The sequence below is a fragment of the Anastrepha obliqua genome, chromosome 5 (genome assembly GCF_027943255.1).
Source record: "Anastrepha obliqua isolate idAnaObli1 chromosome 5, idAnaObli1_1.0, whole genome shotgun sequence".
Classification (NCBI taxonomy): domain Eukaryota; kingdom Metazoa; phylum Arthropoda; class Insecta; order Diptera; family Tephritidae; genus Anastrepha; species Anastrepha obliqua.
Window position 1 is genome coordinate 127016182 of NC_072896.1, and position 18316 is coordinate 127034497.

At 36.9% G+C, this 18316-nt stretch overlaps 1 protein-coding gene across 1 annotated transcript; it reads right to left on the bottom strand.

Annotated features, from left to right (window-relative positions):
- Positions 1 to 795: 795 nt before the first annotated feature.
- Positions 796 to 13644, bottom strand: LOC129246871 (NF-kappa-B inhibitor cactus-like). The gene is made up of 6 exons (XM_054885570.1): positions 13492 to 13644; positions 11207 to 12070; positions 10781 to 10958; positions 10481 to 10664; positions 1651 to 1739; positions 796 to 1586 (listed from the first exon to the last, which is right to left on the bottom strand). The coding sequence occupies exons 2-6, from the start codon at positions 11935 to 11937 to the stop codon at positions 1335 to 1337; spliced, it is 1434 nt and encodes a 477-aa protein (XP_054741545.1). The 5' UTR covers positions 11938 to 12070; positions 13492 to 13644; the 3' UTR covers positions 796 to 1334.
- Positions 13645 to 18316: the final 4672 nt, after the last annotated feature.

Below are 18316 nucleotides of genomic sequence, written 5' to 3' on the forward strand. Positions count from 1 at the left end.
ATTTATATACATATACTATATTATTACATATGTATCTATGTACAAAATGTACATGTTTGAAAAGAATGTGTGTACAAATAAATTTGTTTTTTTGTTCGAGTTATAGCGCTTTTTTATTGTTCGAGTTACAAAGAAGTCAATAGGGGAAAAAATGTGTTCGAGTTAGCACGTCGTTCGACTTAGCGGCTATTCGAGTTACCGCGAGTGCACTGTACTAACTTTCTTGCCACGACATCATCGACAAAAACAGCTCCATTTTAGATCTTGTTATTATTGTTGCTGTTGCAATTTAATACGCGGTATTTTATTTATGTTATTTTGATTCATTCAAATCATCAAAATCACAAAACTTAAAATCACATCGCTGAATATTACAAGTTACTTCTTTTGTATTTATCCTCGAATTACTGACGTCATCGGGTGTCGGAATCACGAAAAATTAAGTAGCCGTATTCTGAAGACGCCACCTTCTGGCAACAAACTAGATGCCAAAAAATGATTTTATATCAACAGTGCAAGCCAGTTAACAAAGAAAGCATTTCAAGATCTGCGCAACATTAACCCATTCCCATCAGTGCAAACACTAAAACCATCTTCTTTGGAATAGTATGCAACCTGTGAGCTATGTCTTTCTTGATACAATGTTACGCTCACATCGCAATTTTACAGCAAAGCATTTGATGAAAATGAAAAAAATAATCATATCAAGATAATACAAAGTACTCTTTTGTTGGGTATACTTTATAGCTTTTTAAAGTTTCGAAAAATATATAAAAAAACATTTCCTCAATCAAATTTTTATTAAAAAATTTGTTTTATTAACGCAATATCAAAAAAAAATTTTTTTACTTAACTATGGAGTACAACTTTATTCTTAATTGTTATGGATTTACAAGTAGGATCTATGAGTTTGTATATGACATAGCTTAGAACTAAGTTTTTCAATGCAGCTATAGTAAATGAGAGGTCGAAAATTTCAAAAAAATTATTTTCTTTTTGTTTTTCAACTTTAACTGGCCCAAAAATTGAGGCACATCTTTTTAAAAACATTAACAATTAGACGTACAATTTTTTCGGTTGGTTAATTTTAATATTAACATAAATTTTTAATGGAGTATTCAGATGAAACAAATTGTATATTGCAAGTATAGGTACATATATTCGACTAGGGAATAACTGAGTCAAAACAATTCATAAATTACAAACAATAATAACTCTGCGGGGTTTTCTCTCTACGATCAAATGCTCTTAGAGTAGATGAAAACACTTTGATTATTACGTTGGCTCTACTAAAACGTAGAACTTTTTAATGAGAAGATAGAAGTGTTGTATGTTTATTCCGATTCATCGCCGCTACTTTCGGATTCACTCTCCGGTGGTGTGAGAGGCTCTGCACCATGATTTTCCAAAATGCTTTCCATCTGCGATCTCTTCAAAATACAGGCAAACTGATATGCAGTCAATCGGGCGAACGTTGATGTTTCCAAATTCAGAGTCTGTTTGCAATCGTCGAGTAGGAAATTGAATAGCTCGTCATTGCCCTTCTCAATGGCCATGTGTAGCGGTGTGTAGCCACCTTTCCCTTCCTGTAAGCAGTAGAGAGCGCATATTAGAATAAATAATAACATAATTACTGTAAAGAGCACTTACTCTGGCGTTGATATCCGCGCCATGTTGTACTAAAATACTTAGTATTTTTAAATGGCCCGCCTCGGCAGCGATATGAACACAATATTCGCCTGAAAACAACGTAAAGAAAATAATTTTATTAAAACATAAAATAGGTCCCATGCATTTTACTTATGAAAGATAATAATAAAAAATATTTATCATCAATCATAATTAGCTTTTGATTCCTATATTGGGGCTCAACTCAAAATTCTTCTTCTTCTTGATTGACGCGATAACTGCTTAAACGATTTTGGACGAGTGAATTCAAAATCACGTTATATAAATAAAAGCCAGAAAAAACAATTATTTTCAGTTGTTATTTATTTCAAGTTTAGCAATTCTAGTAAATAAGTTCCAAAAATTGTTAAAATCCATAAGAAATTATTTGATTTCTGCAGGAGACATTCGCTACCAGACTGAACGGCGTCACAAACTATGTATGATGGAAGGCATTCAAAAGATTTGAAAACCGGGTTTCGAATTTAAATAATTTTTCTTTCATACACCTGCATTTAAAATAGTAAGAGTGTAACGAATCTTCAAGTTTTAACTATTTTTCCCTATTTTATTTTTGTTTTTATAAAAGTAGTGCATTCTACAACAAAAAACATGCAACTCGCAGCTCTAAACATTGCAATAAATTCACAAAACTGTAACAAAAAAATAGATCAAAGATTCCCAACTTTTTGTTCAGTGCCTTTAGAAAAATTCTGGGTTAGCAGTTTTTTAGCCAATTCAATATTAATGTAACCAAAGGCAAGTTTCAAATGCCTCAAAAGTCTCATTGACATTTTTTTTCGCTGAAGTGTTCGGTATTTTCTTCCATATAAAGGCTTCCGCACCTGTATGTGTATGTGTGCAAGTAGTGTATATATATTTTAGTACAACTTGTTATGATGGAAGCAAACCTCTCAGCCACATTAACCAACACAATGCTAACCACAAACACATTGATGCCAACGATAAAGCAATAACAACCAAACGATGACGTCGTACAAACGTGCTTGCATTTGTGGCTGGGTGTGTGTGGGTTCAGAAAAACCCGAGAAATTCCCATAATAAAGCACTTAAATAGCAACAAAAAACGCACAGAAATGCGAGTTAAGTTTGCAAAAGCTAATTTAAATGAAACAAAACAAAACGGCGTCAGTATCAGTAATAACGACGGCAAGATGGCAATCATCGTTATATGACGACGGCACCAATCAACTTCATAGAAGTTTTCGAGAGTATGTATGTATATATACTGCTCAGAGAACTGAACGTAATTTCTACTGGGTTGTTGGCAGCAATACTGTTATGGTCTAAATAAAATAGCCACCTGATGAAACAATGCGCAACGCAGTGAGAACAGCAACAGGTTTTCAGATTTGCAAGCTCGGAAATAACACCGCAGCTCGAATCGATAATATTGAAGCAACGACACAGAAACGAAATGATAACCAAACAATAAGAGCTAATGTTTATCGTATGTTTGTATGTTTTCAAGCTATTTTTATTTCAATTTGCATTTATAAGTGTATGTTTTTTTTTGTTTTTGTTTTTTTATGGAGGTGGCACAAAGCATTGAAAGCCGAAAAGTGTGAGACTTGCCTTTCGGCTCACCCACTAAAACCCCACCCCAGCTCCGTTTCCCTCCCGCGGGACAACCGTTAAGTAGTACTTCACGGAAGGGGGAGCGGCCTATTGCCTCTTCATGAAGATCTGCGCTGTTGTTCAGCGCGACGCAGTTTGGAGATTACTATTTTTGCCATATTACATACAGCGGACCAATATTCTTCGGACTCTATGATAATATCGACTAGGTTATCAGCCGTAATTGGCTTCCCCACCCTAGTGCTTAGTTCCTCCCTTTCTAACGCAAATCGCGGACAGACAAACAAAACATGTTCTGCGTCTTCTGCAGTTGGTGCACAATGAGAACAGTACGGGTCGTCTTCGTGCTTAAACCTGTATAAGTAGGATTTGAAGCACCCATGTCCTGTCAGTATTTGGGTCAGGTAGTAATCTAACTGTCCATGTTTACGGTTAATCCATTTGGAAATTATGGGAATCAAACGGTACGTCCAGCGTCCGTTGGGAGACGAGCTCCATTTTTCTTGCCATGAACGGTGGCTACGCTCTCTTGCTATCCTTCGTATTGTCACCCGCTCTGAAGTAGCTTTTGTTTTGTAGATTTCAGCATACTCTGTTGCCATTAGGTTGATTGGGAGTATACCTGCTATAACCATAATGGCGTCTTCCGATACCGTGCGAAACGCGCAGCACACTCTGAGGGCACTCAATCGGTACACCGATTTCATACACTTCACATACGAGCTGTAGTTTGTGGCTTCCGCCCATGCTGGAGCTGCGTTCAGCAAAATCGATGAGACTACAGTATTAAGAAGTCTCCTGATGTTGTGCCTAGGGCCTCTAATATTCATCATTAGTCGTGTTAGCGCAGTTACTGCTTCTGCTGCCCTGCTGTTCGCGTACACCAAGTGCTCTTTGAAATTGAGCCTGCGGTCAATTATTACGCCTAGGTATTTAATGAATGGCTTCGATTCTATACCATGGTCGCACACCATTATATTAGCTGACTCCACAATCTTCCTGCTGCTAATTAATACTACTTCAGTTTTATGGTCCGCAAGAGTTAGACCACTGTTGCATAACCATCTCTTTACCATGCCGACAGCCCGGTTGCATGTTTCTTCGGCTCGACGAAGTGTTTTGGCCACGACCACAATACCTATGTCGTCAGCAAATCCAATGATTTGCGACCCAGAGGCAGACTGAGGCGCAAGACTCCATCGTACATGACGTTCCAAAGTAAGGGTCCCAGGACTGAGCCTTGTAGAACTCCGCCAGTTATTTTGTGCTCTTTTACCCCAGCATCGGTTTTATAGCGCAGGGTTCTGTCGGAGAGGTAACTGGCGACAATCCTGCGAATGTACCTTGGGATGTGGAAATTATCAAGCGCGATCAGAATTTTACTCCAATTCGCCGTATTGAAGGCGTTCTTGATGTTTAGTGTCGCAATTAGGCAATACTCCTTGCTACCGTTTAACCATCGAGTACCTTCAATTGCCTTCTGCGCAATGGTCTTGACTGCAGACACAGCATCTGTTGTTGAACGGGCTTTCCGGAATCCAAATTGTCGGGGTAATAGACCGCCTACATCCTCTATAGCAGCATTCAGACGGACTGCAATCAGTCGTTCCAGGATTTTTCCTGCAGTGTCGAGCATGCACAGGGGGCGGTAGCCTATAGGACCTTCCGCAGGCTTGGATCCTTTTGGTATTAAAACCAGTTTCTGCATTTCCACGGGGTTGGAAATATACAATACCTTCCTTTAGGCATGTATTTAGAGATCTACAAAAATGTCGGTACGACTTTGGATAGCAACTTTTAAGGCCTCGTTAGGGATTCCATCCGGTCCTGGAGCTTTATTATTTTTAATCCGTTTTATGATCATCCGGAGTTCTTCTTTGTTGGTTAGCTGCAAATTTTGGTCACCTTCACAGGATCCAACCAATTCGTGGTCTCGTGTAGTGTCTTGGACGGGGAACAGAGTTTCTACTACATTACGCAGTGTAGGTGGGCATGTTGTTGGGAGTGGCTTAAAGACTTTGAGTTTTTTCATAACAAGCCTGCAACCGAGGCCCCAAGGGTCATTATCGGCATCGCCGCATAGCTGCAGGAAACACCGGCGTTTACTGTTTTCGATTGCCTTTTTTAGGGCCTTCCTTCTTTGCTTATATTGGAGCTGGTTTTCTTGTAAACTGTCCGTACCCCTAGATCGTTGGTAGATTCGCCTTGCTCTTAAACATTCGCTGCGCAGTTCTGCAATGTCTGCTGTCCACCAGTAGACAGGTTCGCTGATGCGCTTATTGGGCCTCGTTTTGGACATGGCTGCGTCGCATGCTTCTGTTAGGTGTCTCATGGTTTGTGTTGTTTTCTCAGATGCATCCCCTCCGAGAGTTACATCTGCCAGCATGATTTCAATAATCTCAGCCTCCATTGTTTTAACTTTGTACCGCGTGTCGTAGTTATTTGGGAACCTTTCTTCGCCGTGCTTCCTTATTTCACAGATTATTGCGAGGTGATCGCTCCGAGTGTAATGCTGGCTGACGAACCATTTCGTGTCGCGAACAAGACTAGAACTCACGAAGGTAAGGTCGATTATAGACCCCGTTCCCGCCTTTTGATACGTCTGTTGACGTCCTCTAGGGCTTGTCCGTGGGCATCCCCAGTTAACAGCCCAAGCGTTGAAATCACCGGCTATGATGACAGGTCTATGCTCCTTTACATCCTGGGCGAGGTTCTCCAGGATGCCCAGCCGTTACCTTTTTTGTGTTTATAGGGCTCACTAAGTATAGCAACTAAAGTGGTGCACAAATGACTTGCTTATTACAAAGCAACAAGTCACACATTGCATGTGACACTGTTTGTGAAGACAAAAAGCAATGTTGGCACACAACTTGAACAGCAACGAAGAAAAACTGTCTTCAACAAGCAATACTACTTCGGCTCTATCGACAGTGCACGAATTGCACGACGCTGCTTATATGCTTGCATGGCAATGGTAGAAAAACCTTCTCATACAAGCTTTGCCGAAAGACATCAAGTACAATGTGTGAATTGGTGTCATATATATGTATGTACGTAGCGTATATTAGCAGGCAAAGTGTAAGTTACATTCAAATATTAATCAGAATTTAATTTTTATTCTACAAAACCATCATACCAAACATTAACTGCGTATTTGATTTTAAAATATCAGGAATTCATGTAAGTAAATAATCCACATTTGACACAATTCACTTGTTTGAATTGAATTGTTTTTCATTGCCTTTCAGTGTCATTGCTTTTCTTGCTATCTTGCCGAAATATGTGTGTTGTGATAATGCTGAGAGAGAAGCAAGTCATACAAAAGCATGATTTGGTTTTCTCTCTAGCTGCTATTGCCTGTTACTGTTAGTTGAGAACAAAACACTGCATTGTTGTGTGAATTTAGCAAATGACTTGAAAGCACATATATGTCGACTTGTGCACCACTTTAATAGCAACATCTATTTTGTGTTCCCGTATAGTCTGCTCGAGTAGGTCCTGGGCGCTTTCACAGTGGTTAAGATTTAGTTGCAAGATCTTCATTTCTGCCGAATTTCTTTAAGAGCTCTCAGATATTGAGGGCACTTACTGCTGGTCATCGCATGCGCCGTATCACTTGCCTTTTCCTTCTTGCACATTATACAGCTTGCTGTTTGTGTGCAGTTTTTGGCTTGGTGGTCCTTTTTGCCACATTTGAAGCAGGTGTTTGTAAGGTCAGCTGTGCTTTTACAGCTTACTGCCACATGCCCATATTCCATGCATTTAAAGCATATTTTTGGCTCGATCTTCTCCCGTATGCGACAAATTACGAGGCCTATACGGATTTTATTAGCTTCCACTAGTTTGGTAGCGGTTTCCGGTGTTACCTTTAGCGTCGCCGTTTGTGTTCCTCCATAAGCTTTTCGCAGACTCAGGATGGCTGAGATAGGTACCTCTAGCTCTTGGAATTGTTTTGCTACCGCTTCGTGGACTTCTTCCTTTGTCGTGATTTCATCAAGGTCACGAATTTCCACCTGCCTCAGCTCCGTAAGCGCCCTGACATCTACAGTTTCCCCTAGGGCCGCCTTAACAGCTTCATGAACCTTCGATATATTATATAAGTGTATGTAGGTATGTACATACATATGTATGTAAGCGATGCCTTTGATTTGCGCTATTAATAAAAAATGTGCTTAGACAACAGCAAGCGGAAATTGGGCAAAGGTGAAATCGAATGTTAGATGGATAGGTTTAAGATGATACATTTATGACAAAAGTTGATGATTGTTAAGGACGGTGCGGAAACTCCGAAGGAATGCAAGTATTTATCGATTCGTTTCAGGCAGTGAACGTGACTCATCAGAAATCTTCGGCAAGTCAATTTATTTAAGTGTGAAATTAACAATGCATCAGCGGGAAATGCCAGGCTCACTCATATCTCCGAGAATATTTATAGCCTGTGAATTTCAAACCACAGACACACTCACGAAAGCCTACAAATCGATCAAAAGTTCATCGCAAATCTTTCAGTTCTAGGTAAAATACTCGTATAATAATTTGATTGGGTGAAGTTTCTCTATAATAGAGGGGTTTTCAAAGTGATGCTTGTCATTATTGTTCAGAAATATTTTGGAATTTTCCCAACATCTGAATGTATGTAAACAGCAAAGCAAATTAAGCGAAAAACCCTGAAACTCAAACGACGGAAATAATATCATACATACATATGTATATGTGCATATGAATGGACATACATATTTACTTGAACAAAGTACAAAGCTAAGTACAAACATACGTACATGCGCCCAAGCGATTACGAATAACTCGCGGGTTTTCCGTTTATTCAAAAGAAAAGGTAAAAGCATTTGACACTAAACAATGCAACTCTATTTGCCCGGTGAAATCCCCAAGTTATGTGACGACTAAGTAGAAAACTGTATTAAAAGCGCGCACGCTTGCGCAAGGCAGTTGAAAAACAATAACTCCCGACCACGGCTTTCAGCGATACCCACCGCAAAAAATATTTAAAAAAGAAGAATTAAAACAAACGAAGGTAAAACAGCGAATTGCGATGAGACGCCAAAACGAAAAAGTTTAACTAAAGTTTTGCTTAATGACAAATGTACGGTATTCCCAACACATACATACTATACATACGAATATATGTACAATATATACAACGTGTGATATGAACGGTTTATCCAAAGAATTTAATCGGTTATGTTGGCAGTAGATGCACATTTGTATTTGTGTGTATGTATGTAATATAATGAATGTTTCCAAAACCTTTTTCTCGCGAGTTAATCTTATTTATTATTTCAAAACGTGGACTTCTAGCGCTTCATTTTCACAAAGCCAAAATCGTTCATGCCAACAAAATTCAAATTGTAACATACATATGGTTCATACGTACATATGTAGTTTTACGAGACATACTGAATTCGGATTCTCCATCGCAAACAGATAATCAGCCATATGTGAACACATGTCAGTGGCATTGCAACCACGCACAAATTAAACATTTAGATTGGGTTTTTTACAAGTTCGGCTACCTCAGCTGTTTGACAGTATAACAAACAAACGAAAAACCCAAATGTGCGCACGAATACTTCAGTTAGTGAAAGTGTTGCCCTTTCGCCAATATATAAGCACATGTTTTACTTAAGTCCAACATATGGAATGTATGTAAATACACTCGTGCGAGTTTTCGCCATCCAGCGCGATCACCTAAAGTATTACAAGCGGGCTCCTAATAGAACTCATTGATTGCTCTATCATTTATGTATGTACCTATGCCCACTATGTATGTATCTGAGTAGTAATCGACTTCATCGTTTTTGCTTCAGATAAATACATCCACATCTTTAATATACAAATTCATTATTTCCATTCGACTATCTTAAATTAATTCAAAAGCTACAACTAGGTCGTTGGTTTAAATATTGCCCTACATTTTAATGCTTACACGGAGAAAATCCTAAGTCGACTTAAGCTGACTTTCCAAAAACCCAGACCATACATCCGTACTCGTATGAGTGCCTTTCTGCATTGCTATTATAAGTGCCGAAATTAAATTCATGTGCAAATAATAGAAACACCTTCAGCTTCAGCTACTTGAACGTTGACAAAAAGATGACAAATATACACAAAAAACAAAAACACAAAAGATAACGAGTCAGCACTGGGGAATTCCTGAACTTAGCACCAACAAAATACGTAAAGCACTTCCAAACAGTTCGAGTTTTGTGTACTGACTTCTGAAAAATTAAATTATTTGTTCGGCTCAGGGGAGTGGTTCTGTAAAACGGGTAGCTTGTGATTACTCGTTCGCAATATTGCGAGCTTTTGGGCACAAGTGGAAGTAACACCATAGGTTGCATCAAGTAAATTGCAATTGTAGCAGCACATGTTGAATTCAGCAGCAACACACCCCAGGAGGGGTTCAGCAATCAGAAAAAAATCTAAGGCCAAATTCTTTTTAATTTACTAACAAACAAGTTATAGAAAATTGTACCGCAAATGTTTCTTTTTTTTAATTTTCCGTAATCTATTACTAGTCTTCATGTGCGTCTATTTCACGTTCATAAAATTTTGTTAGTAATATTTATCTAATCATTCAAAACGTATTCACTCAATTTATGGGGATGTGGGTTTTCCTAAACATTGGTTTTTTTAGTCATCAGGGAAATACCTATTTACATATATACTTTTGTTACCATGGTCGCGATATTGAATTTACTCAAGTAATTTTAAAAGGTTTATTAACTTGTAAATTCAATTCTTTCAATTAAAACTTCTTTACTTCTTTAGACTAACGCGTCTGATTATTTGCCTGTAAATAAAAATATATTTCGGATAATTTTCAGCGCCACGTTACGATTGCGTTTTAGGAGCTCTGTCCTGAGTTTAATAAGGGAACTGGTCTGGATGAGGTACTGTGAGGAGTAGAGGACAGAAAAGACCGTAAGGTCGAAGTGCAAACCTCATAGAGAATCTGAGTCTACTATTACGCCGCCTGTGCCATTGGTTAACCAGGCCGGATAGATTAATGGACAACGTTAATCTCCTTGGTTGACGGCCCTTTAACTTCTCAAGCGATTTTTACCGAATTTAACAAAGCGCCAAACACTTTTCAAATTATTGTTTTATCTCACCTGGCCCATTATATTATTTTACATATAAATTCAAAATTTGTCAAAATGCATGCGTTGAGTAATATTTTTAGTAGCCTTACCATTATAGTTTCTGATCTCCAAAACGTTTGCTATTTTACTGCTTGGTCTGTAGCCATTCTGACGATGCGCTTCGTTGATCTCTGAAGCGCTAAAAGGCATTGTTAACGCACTGACACACTGCTCATCGCCAGACATGCAGGCGAGATGCAAAGCTGTATTTCCATGGCGGTCACGTAAGTCCGGCTGAAATTCAATAAAAACTAGATTTATTAAGCTGCATTACGACAACCCTACTTTTCATTACAACATTATTGCATATCGGTAATAATATTATAATAGGTACATGTGATTATGCATACCTCAGCGCCCGCAAGTAACAGCATGCGCGAAATTCTTCGTTGCTTTGTGAGTGCTGCTAGATGTAAGGCGGTTTGGCCGTAATCGTTCCTTATATTTAAAAGGCACGAATGGATAGCAAGACGGATAAGAGCACAAACAATATATTCGTCACCCGATAGACATGCCAAGTGCAGATAACTGTACAAAGAATAATAAAAATGCCATTATAAAAATTAAGAAGTACACCACAGTGAAAAGTGAAATTTTCAAATCGACTTTATATCCTCCTTTAAGATTACACATACATACAAAATATTTATTAGCAAAAGAGATTTTACTAATTACTTCTTATCAATTGACGAAAATGATGAAGTTAAAATTTAACTATTTATATCAATTCAAAATGTAAATTATAAACTACTTTTAGCTCACTAAGTTAAACTTACGTGTCTCCCTCATCATTTTGTTCCCATATTGGCAATTGATTAGAATCTGCCGTTTTTGTTGTTGCTGCTGCTACAGGCTCAACTGTTGCCACTCGGCCAGACGCGTTCACTATATTTGTTCTCTCCTTTTGTAAACTAAGACTACAAAATCTATCAGATCTGTTGCTGTCGGCATCGTGTTTGAGATTCGTTTTTGCGTCGTGTGAACTTGTGATGTTATACGCACCGGCTATATTATGGCATTTATGTTGGTGCTGTTGCGATTCCGTATGTTGCTGTTCATTATATTGATTTTCGGCTTGAGCTCCTGTCTCGATAGACTCGTCGTATTCTTCTTCTTCAATGCAACCCGAGTCAAGTACATCAAATTCCTCCTCAGTTTTCCCGTGATGATGCGAACTATCAGTGGAGTTTTTAACGTTGCCCACCGCTCTTTTGTTAAAATTCAACTTGTTAAAGTTATTTGAAAATTTTCTGTCAGTGCTTTGTTTCTGTTCTTCTTGCTCTTCGAGATTTGAGCTTAATGGACCTGACAAAAACCCTGAATCTGTGTCGCAGGACTGATAATCTATGTCAATATTTCCTAACAATTCCTTTTTTTGGGAAACTTCTTGGCTCTCTCGACTTAGTGCAGCAGTAGACGCACCACTACTGCCATAATCGCTTGCAACCTTCGATCGCTTATTATTGCTGGATGTACTTTTCGATCCAGCTGGGTTTTGACCCGACATTTTGCAGTTTTCAACTGGTATTTTCCTTGATTTAAGATTTCAGCGGAATCGCTATTGTGTAGATTTTCGTTGGGGAAATTTTCTGCCCTCACAAGCGGTTCTTTTGAAAATAGCTCCGTTACTTTAGTAGTTCCTATCAAAAATTATGGAAATGTTGAAAATAAAGTAAATTGTATATTGCACTGTTAGAAATATGATAAAAAATAAAATAAATAAATTCCTTTTGCATAATCAATGCATATACATACACACATACATATGCTCAATTTTGATGGTGTAAGTTTTGCGGTCATTAAATATATTTATCAGATACATATTTTTTTTGCAATGGAAAATTGCTTAACGATATCGCCACATATCGCGACAACTTCCATAGAATAGCAATTTGTTTTCGTTTTGTCAAGAAATTTCTGCACAGTCAGTCGTAATTATATTTGTTTTAGTTTATAAAAAGACAGATTTTTCTACAGAAAACATCGACTAAGGACTTTCACTCCAACAGCATTCCGCTCTTTGAGAAAGGAGAGTTATCCGACTATAAAACTCCCCTTGATTGGCGGGCTTCCCAGGTTTCAATAGAGGGACCACTCTCCCTGCTTTCCACTAGTGAGCTTGTGCAGCCATTTGATGGCACAACGCTTGAACCTATCGACCGGAGGATGCAAAATGAATTGCCGGCTAAAAAAACTGGTGCACCGAAGGTGATTGTGCTTCGTTGGTTTCGACCGACCTTACAAGCTAATGACGAGTATTTAGTCGCCGAATCTCTAAATTGAAATTCCTTATTCAGGATTGGCCTGGCGTAGGAGGTCACGCTTTTTTGCTAATCGGCTGCTAATAAAGGGAGCTGCAGCAGCATTAATTGCGAAACGCGCGTTCACCTTCTCGCACAACGGTAGTGATGGGAAGAGCGGTGAATTCTGCGAAGCCGGCCCAATTAGTTTTGTGAAAGTTAATGAAGGAACGGTAATTCGCGAAAAAAAGGCGGGTTTTTCAATCGAGACGATAATGGGTGAGTGCAGGGCCGTAGGGAGCATATCCGGGCCCCGGGGGAAAATTGCAAACGCGGGCCCTTTCCAATTATGTCTAATTCATATAAATACGTATAATCTCGAGTCCGGGCCCCTCTGAAAACTCCGGGTCCGGGGGAAAAAGTACCCGATCGCCCCCCCGCCCCCCATATATATCGTCGGCAAATGAATATTAGTACACTTTAAATTAATCATTTAGGGATTCCATTTTGCTAAGACATACAAAATCATTAGACAATCAAAAATAAAATATGAAATTAATTTTTTTGTTGTTGTTAACTATTGACACAACACACAGCTGCATTAAAGCAGAAGCACAGCGCTCGAAATGAAATTACGCCGTATTATTAATATTTCATCTCACTTGCACGGCTAATACTTTTCTCGTATGGCACTGAGGTATGCACATTTACGGTTCTTGGCACAATTGTTTTAATTTTCTTAGTTATTTTGCATATCTTATGTATTTTTATTTCGCTTAAATCCCGCATATAATACTTTTTGCAGATGAATAAAAAAATACCTTTTACTAGAAAGCTTTTTATCACAGTTGTTTAACTCAATACTATAATTTATATCTGCGCTTGCGACCTCCTCACATGCAAAATTGTTTATGAATGTACTTTAATTTTACGCTCTCAAAACTTTTATTTTAAACAAGTGCTCGAATTTAGTTCCATGTTATCAAGAATGATAGAAACAAGATTGCGCCCATCAGAGCGTACGTGACGTCACGTTTGCAGAGTTGTGCAGTATTGCCAACCATTTGCTCTTCGCAATAAATTTAGTGCTTTTTTATACCGAAAATGCGACAATTTTTAAGTTTGGTGTTTGTTTCTTTTTGTTTTTAATTTAAGGCTAGCGAAACTTTAGGTTAAAAAAAACTGTATTATTATACAAAAGAAGTTTAAAAAAGGCCACTCTGAGAAGATTTTAGTGCTAATGAAAATTTTTTTACTCCTATAAAATTTGATAATTTGAAAGTGCAAATTTAATTTTTGGCTCCATTTAAGGCTATGCAAAAATATTAAATGCCCCTCTCTCAATTCTTCTTAAGATTGAAAACCTTTTTACACATTTTAAAAAGCCTTTGAATTTATTGAATGCGAATTAAAACCATAGAGGTGTAATCGTTTCTTCCGGTCATCAATCCTTAGTGAGACATAGAGCATCAAGAGGTGTATTCATAGTAAAAATAAACAACAAAATACTAAAGAAACCATACTGACATTTTTACAAAAAGAGTACCTTATCTAGTTACATAACTTCAAATATAGCAAAAAAGTCGTTCCCTTAATAAAAGAGTCTCGCTTAACAAAAAAAACTCATAAATTAAATTGTACATAAGCATAACACATTTATTTAAAAAAACGCATATTCTACAGACAATTTGTCACGCATACAAAGTTCTTTAAGTAACACAATAAAAATTTCGTGTTTTATTTTCTTTAAATGGGCATTTAGTGCGTTTTTATATCCAAAGCTAGGCAACTCTGCAGTAGCGAGAGAGAGATTTGACTGCCGAAAGCAGAAGAACACCAACAACACCTGCAATCGCGGGCAATGCCACCAGATGTTAAAAAAAAGTAAAGCTAAATAAAACTGAGTGAATTATTTAAATAATTATTAAAAAATGTATATTTTACAAAATTATAAACATTACTTTTAATTAGAATAGACTAGAAAAATGTCATGTAGAATGAACTTAAACTCCGAGACAAAAAATAATAAAAATAACAAACAAAAAAATGCTAAATCAAGTTACGAAAATGTCAATCTGGCCATACTGGAGCTAAAATCACGTAACTAGTTGTCAAATTCGCTGAGCGCAAATTAACGGGACCACGATGGGCGCCATCTCATTATTCTTTGCATCATGCCATGTTATCTATGTGTGAATTCAATTATTATATCTTTAAAACTGAGACAACACTACCCAAGACGGATTTAACAAATTCGCCATGCCATGACACTACCTGTTGCACGAACATAATATAAAATGAAATTCTAGGAAAATGGCAACGATAACATTGCTACCAAGGCGAATTCATACATATTTGCATATAGGCAAATTCTTTACAGGTGATGGCATCCGCGTTTAAGTAAAAACATACATGTTTCAAGCACAACATACAATTTTTATTGATTTTTGTTGTTATATTTCTTTTAAGGTATTATTTGAATCCCCAATTATAAATTATCAATGTACACAAATGACAAAGTAAAGACACGGATACTAACAAAGAACTCATTTTGACGTTATTCATATCAGCGGCGAAAAAATCAGGTGGGCGGATGCCATCACCCAAGGATAATAAAATACATGATTGTGCCTTCCGAATTCGCTGTGTCGTAAGAGCTTATGAATAAACAAACAAAAGGAATCGGAATTGGTTGTTTGTGAAGATGAAGAGTAGGCGAACGCAATGGAAACAACCAAACACAAGAAATTACATACACGCATATATACTTTCTTGCCACGGCGTCTTCCGTATAAAAACGCAAGCAAATTAGCATTTGCAAACTTTAGATTAATTTGTGATTTCACAGTTTAACTCACGGCCCTTTGTTTTCATTAGTTTGATTAGTTTAAATCTCACAAATCACAACATTACCAAGCAATTCACTGAATTTCCACAACCATGTAATTTCACCTACTTTTGTTTGTTTTGTAATGCGAAGAGAGCTGACGTCAGATTTGTCGAACTCCCGAAAAATAAATTAACTGTTTTTTAATGGCGCCACCTCCATTACACAATTCGCCTTGTGTACACGGGCTGCGGCCAGTGATGCCATATAGATAATAACTCATAAATTAACTAATTTTCTTTTTTCCCTTTTCGGACAAGATAATCCGTCGTTTTTTACCATGATTCAATAATAAAAGGTTTGCTCACTTGTGACATTAGAATTTTTACACTCCCTTACAAAATGTTTCATTTAAGAAGGGTGGAGAAAGGGGAAAACATTAAATACCTTTGATGATAATGGCATCCAAAAAGCACTTTTTTACCTAAATGAAAACAATTTGCATACGGTTTAAATTAATATTTGAAATTAAATAAATTATTTTAAAATTCACTGTTCATGGGCAATGTAAATCTATTTCATATACATACATATGTAAGTATATAAAGAAATATATTGTATAGGAGTTATTAGCAGTTCTCCAAGTCGCCTTCAAGGCAGTCACAGCTGTGTTGGCCAACTCCATAAGTACATACATATGCATATGGTAGCGCAAGGTTAGATGAAATGTCTATTTACTGAATAAACAGTCGAAGAAAACTTAAATTCCTTAGCCACTAAATCCGTATAATATTATATGAGCAAATTGGCGTAATAATAGGAGCGTACACATATCCGCTGTTCTCATTACCCCTAAGTTAATAAGCAAAGAAATGCAACATTATGTATTTATTGTATTTATTCGAATTTTCGCTTAAAAGTTATATACATATTTTGCAAAATGTTAACGATTTACAATGTCTGCACAATTTCAATTGAGTACTTATGGAAATTAGTGAGATTTTTATAATTTATTAAACTTAGTCCTTATGTTAGTTAACGTTATTTAGCGAAATTGAAAATCAAGTAAACCGTCTCGGGTTTTTGATGACTAGCACGAATAAGCAAGCGTAAACACGTTCAGCATATGCCGGAGAAACTGTAATCGCGTTGTTCGTGTAGTTGTCCAACGTAAGGCGAATGTTTAATACCGAAGCTGTAAGCTGGGACGTGTGAAAGGTTAATCTAAAATGGTGAATATAAATAATAACATTATTTTATATGTACGTATGTATGGGTATAAGATTATAAATTATTCTGCACATTAAATAAATTGAACTGCTCATATACATATACATATGCAAGTAACTCGTGCATAAAATTTTATTTATTTCCATCGGTCAATACAACATGTGTCTACCTCCACTTATATCTATGTATGTATGTGTGCAAAGGTTTTCGAATAAAAAAATTATACATTCCAATAGTTGCAAAACTAACAAGGAATCTTGAATTTTGTCACTGCGAGCTGGGGGACTTGATTCGTTGCGCAAGTAAATATACGGGGTATCAAGAAAGCTTTTCTTTGACCCAAATATGGGGTGTGGTGAATTGCAAATGATGGTGCAGGAGATGATCTGTGCGTTCGATACTATTGCAGAGGTCAGTAAAAATTAAAAATATATATAATAATATATTAAGGATATAGACATATATAGTACATGTAAAGCTGTGAACATGAAAATAACAGTACCCTTAAAAATTATTTAGAAGTAAGTAATATAATTTATTCTTTCCCTATATATCCTACAAAATAAAGTTTCAATACCAAATATCTACAAAGGGTTAACATTAAAGATGTGTAGAGTTTATCTGAATAAATATAGCAATTACGTAAATAACGGGTCTTTATTGGTGTCGTTACGTTTAGCAGTGAAACATTGAAATAGCAGTCCTTTCAGTTTTTTAAGGTTATATAAGAAATATTAATAAAATTTAGCACAGATTTAAATGAAAGTACGTGTTTTATTTACACTTGCCAGAAAAAGTGTCCGTACACAAAGAATTGAAAGCTACATGTTAAGAAATTCATTGCAAAAAAAGTTAAAACATTTTCAACTTTTATGAGAAAAGTCAGTAATTTTTTCTACAATTTCTATACATTTTTTCCTAAGCACATCTTTAAAAATTAAATTTTACAAACCAAGAACACAAACTTCACTTCAACAAAGCAGAAAAAGTATTCGTACATTGCAATATTAGCAAATATTTCATATTAAACAAAAAAAAAATTGGTGATTTGTGTTATACAGCAACCAGAGCTTAACATTATACGCCGAATGCTTGGGATCATTTCTTCCTTTAATGCCAAATATGCAATATTTGCTTTCATCCGTAAATAGAACACGTTTCCAAAATTCTGGCGACTTTTTAACATATTCTTTTGCAAAATCCATGCGTTTTTTTCTGATTTCGGTGATACGGTTTATTCGTCCACCTGGCACCGAAAATCAGCCACAATATAATCAAGACCATCAAATATGCGGGTTCAAAAATAATTATACTGGCACGTTTCTCATATTATGGCGCCGCCTCATACACCACATTGATGGCTTAATATACTACACCAATATTTGTGTGGAAATAATGCAGGATTTCACGCTGCCTTATTGTAGAGAGGAAATGTCAATAAAATGGGTCTAGCAGCATGATAATGATCCTAAACAAATAAGTCGGAAGCCCAAGATTTGGTTTCGCGAATATAAAATTGAGGTTATGGAATGGCCAGGAGAGTCCCCCGTCCTCAATCCTATAGAAAAAGAGCGGTACACAATGCCAAG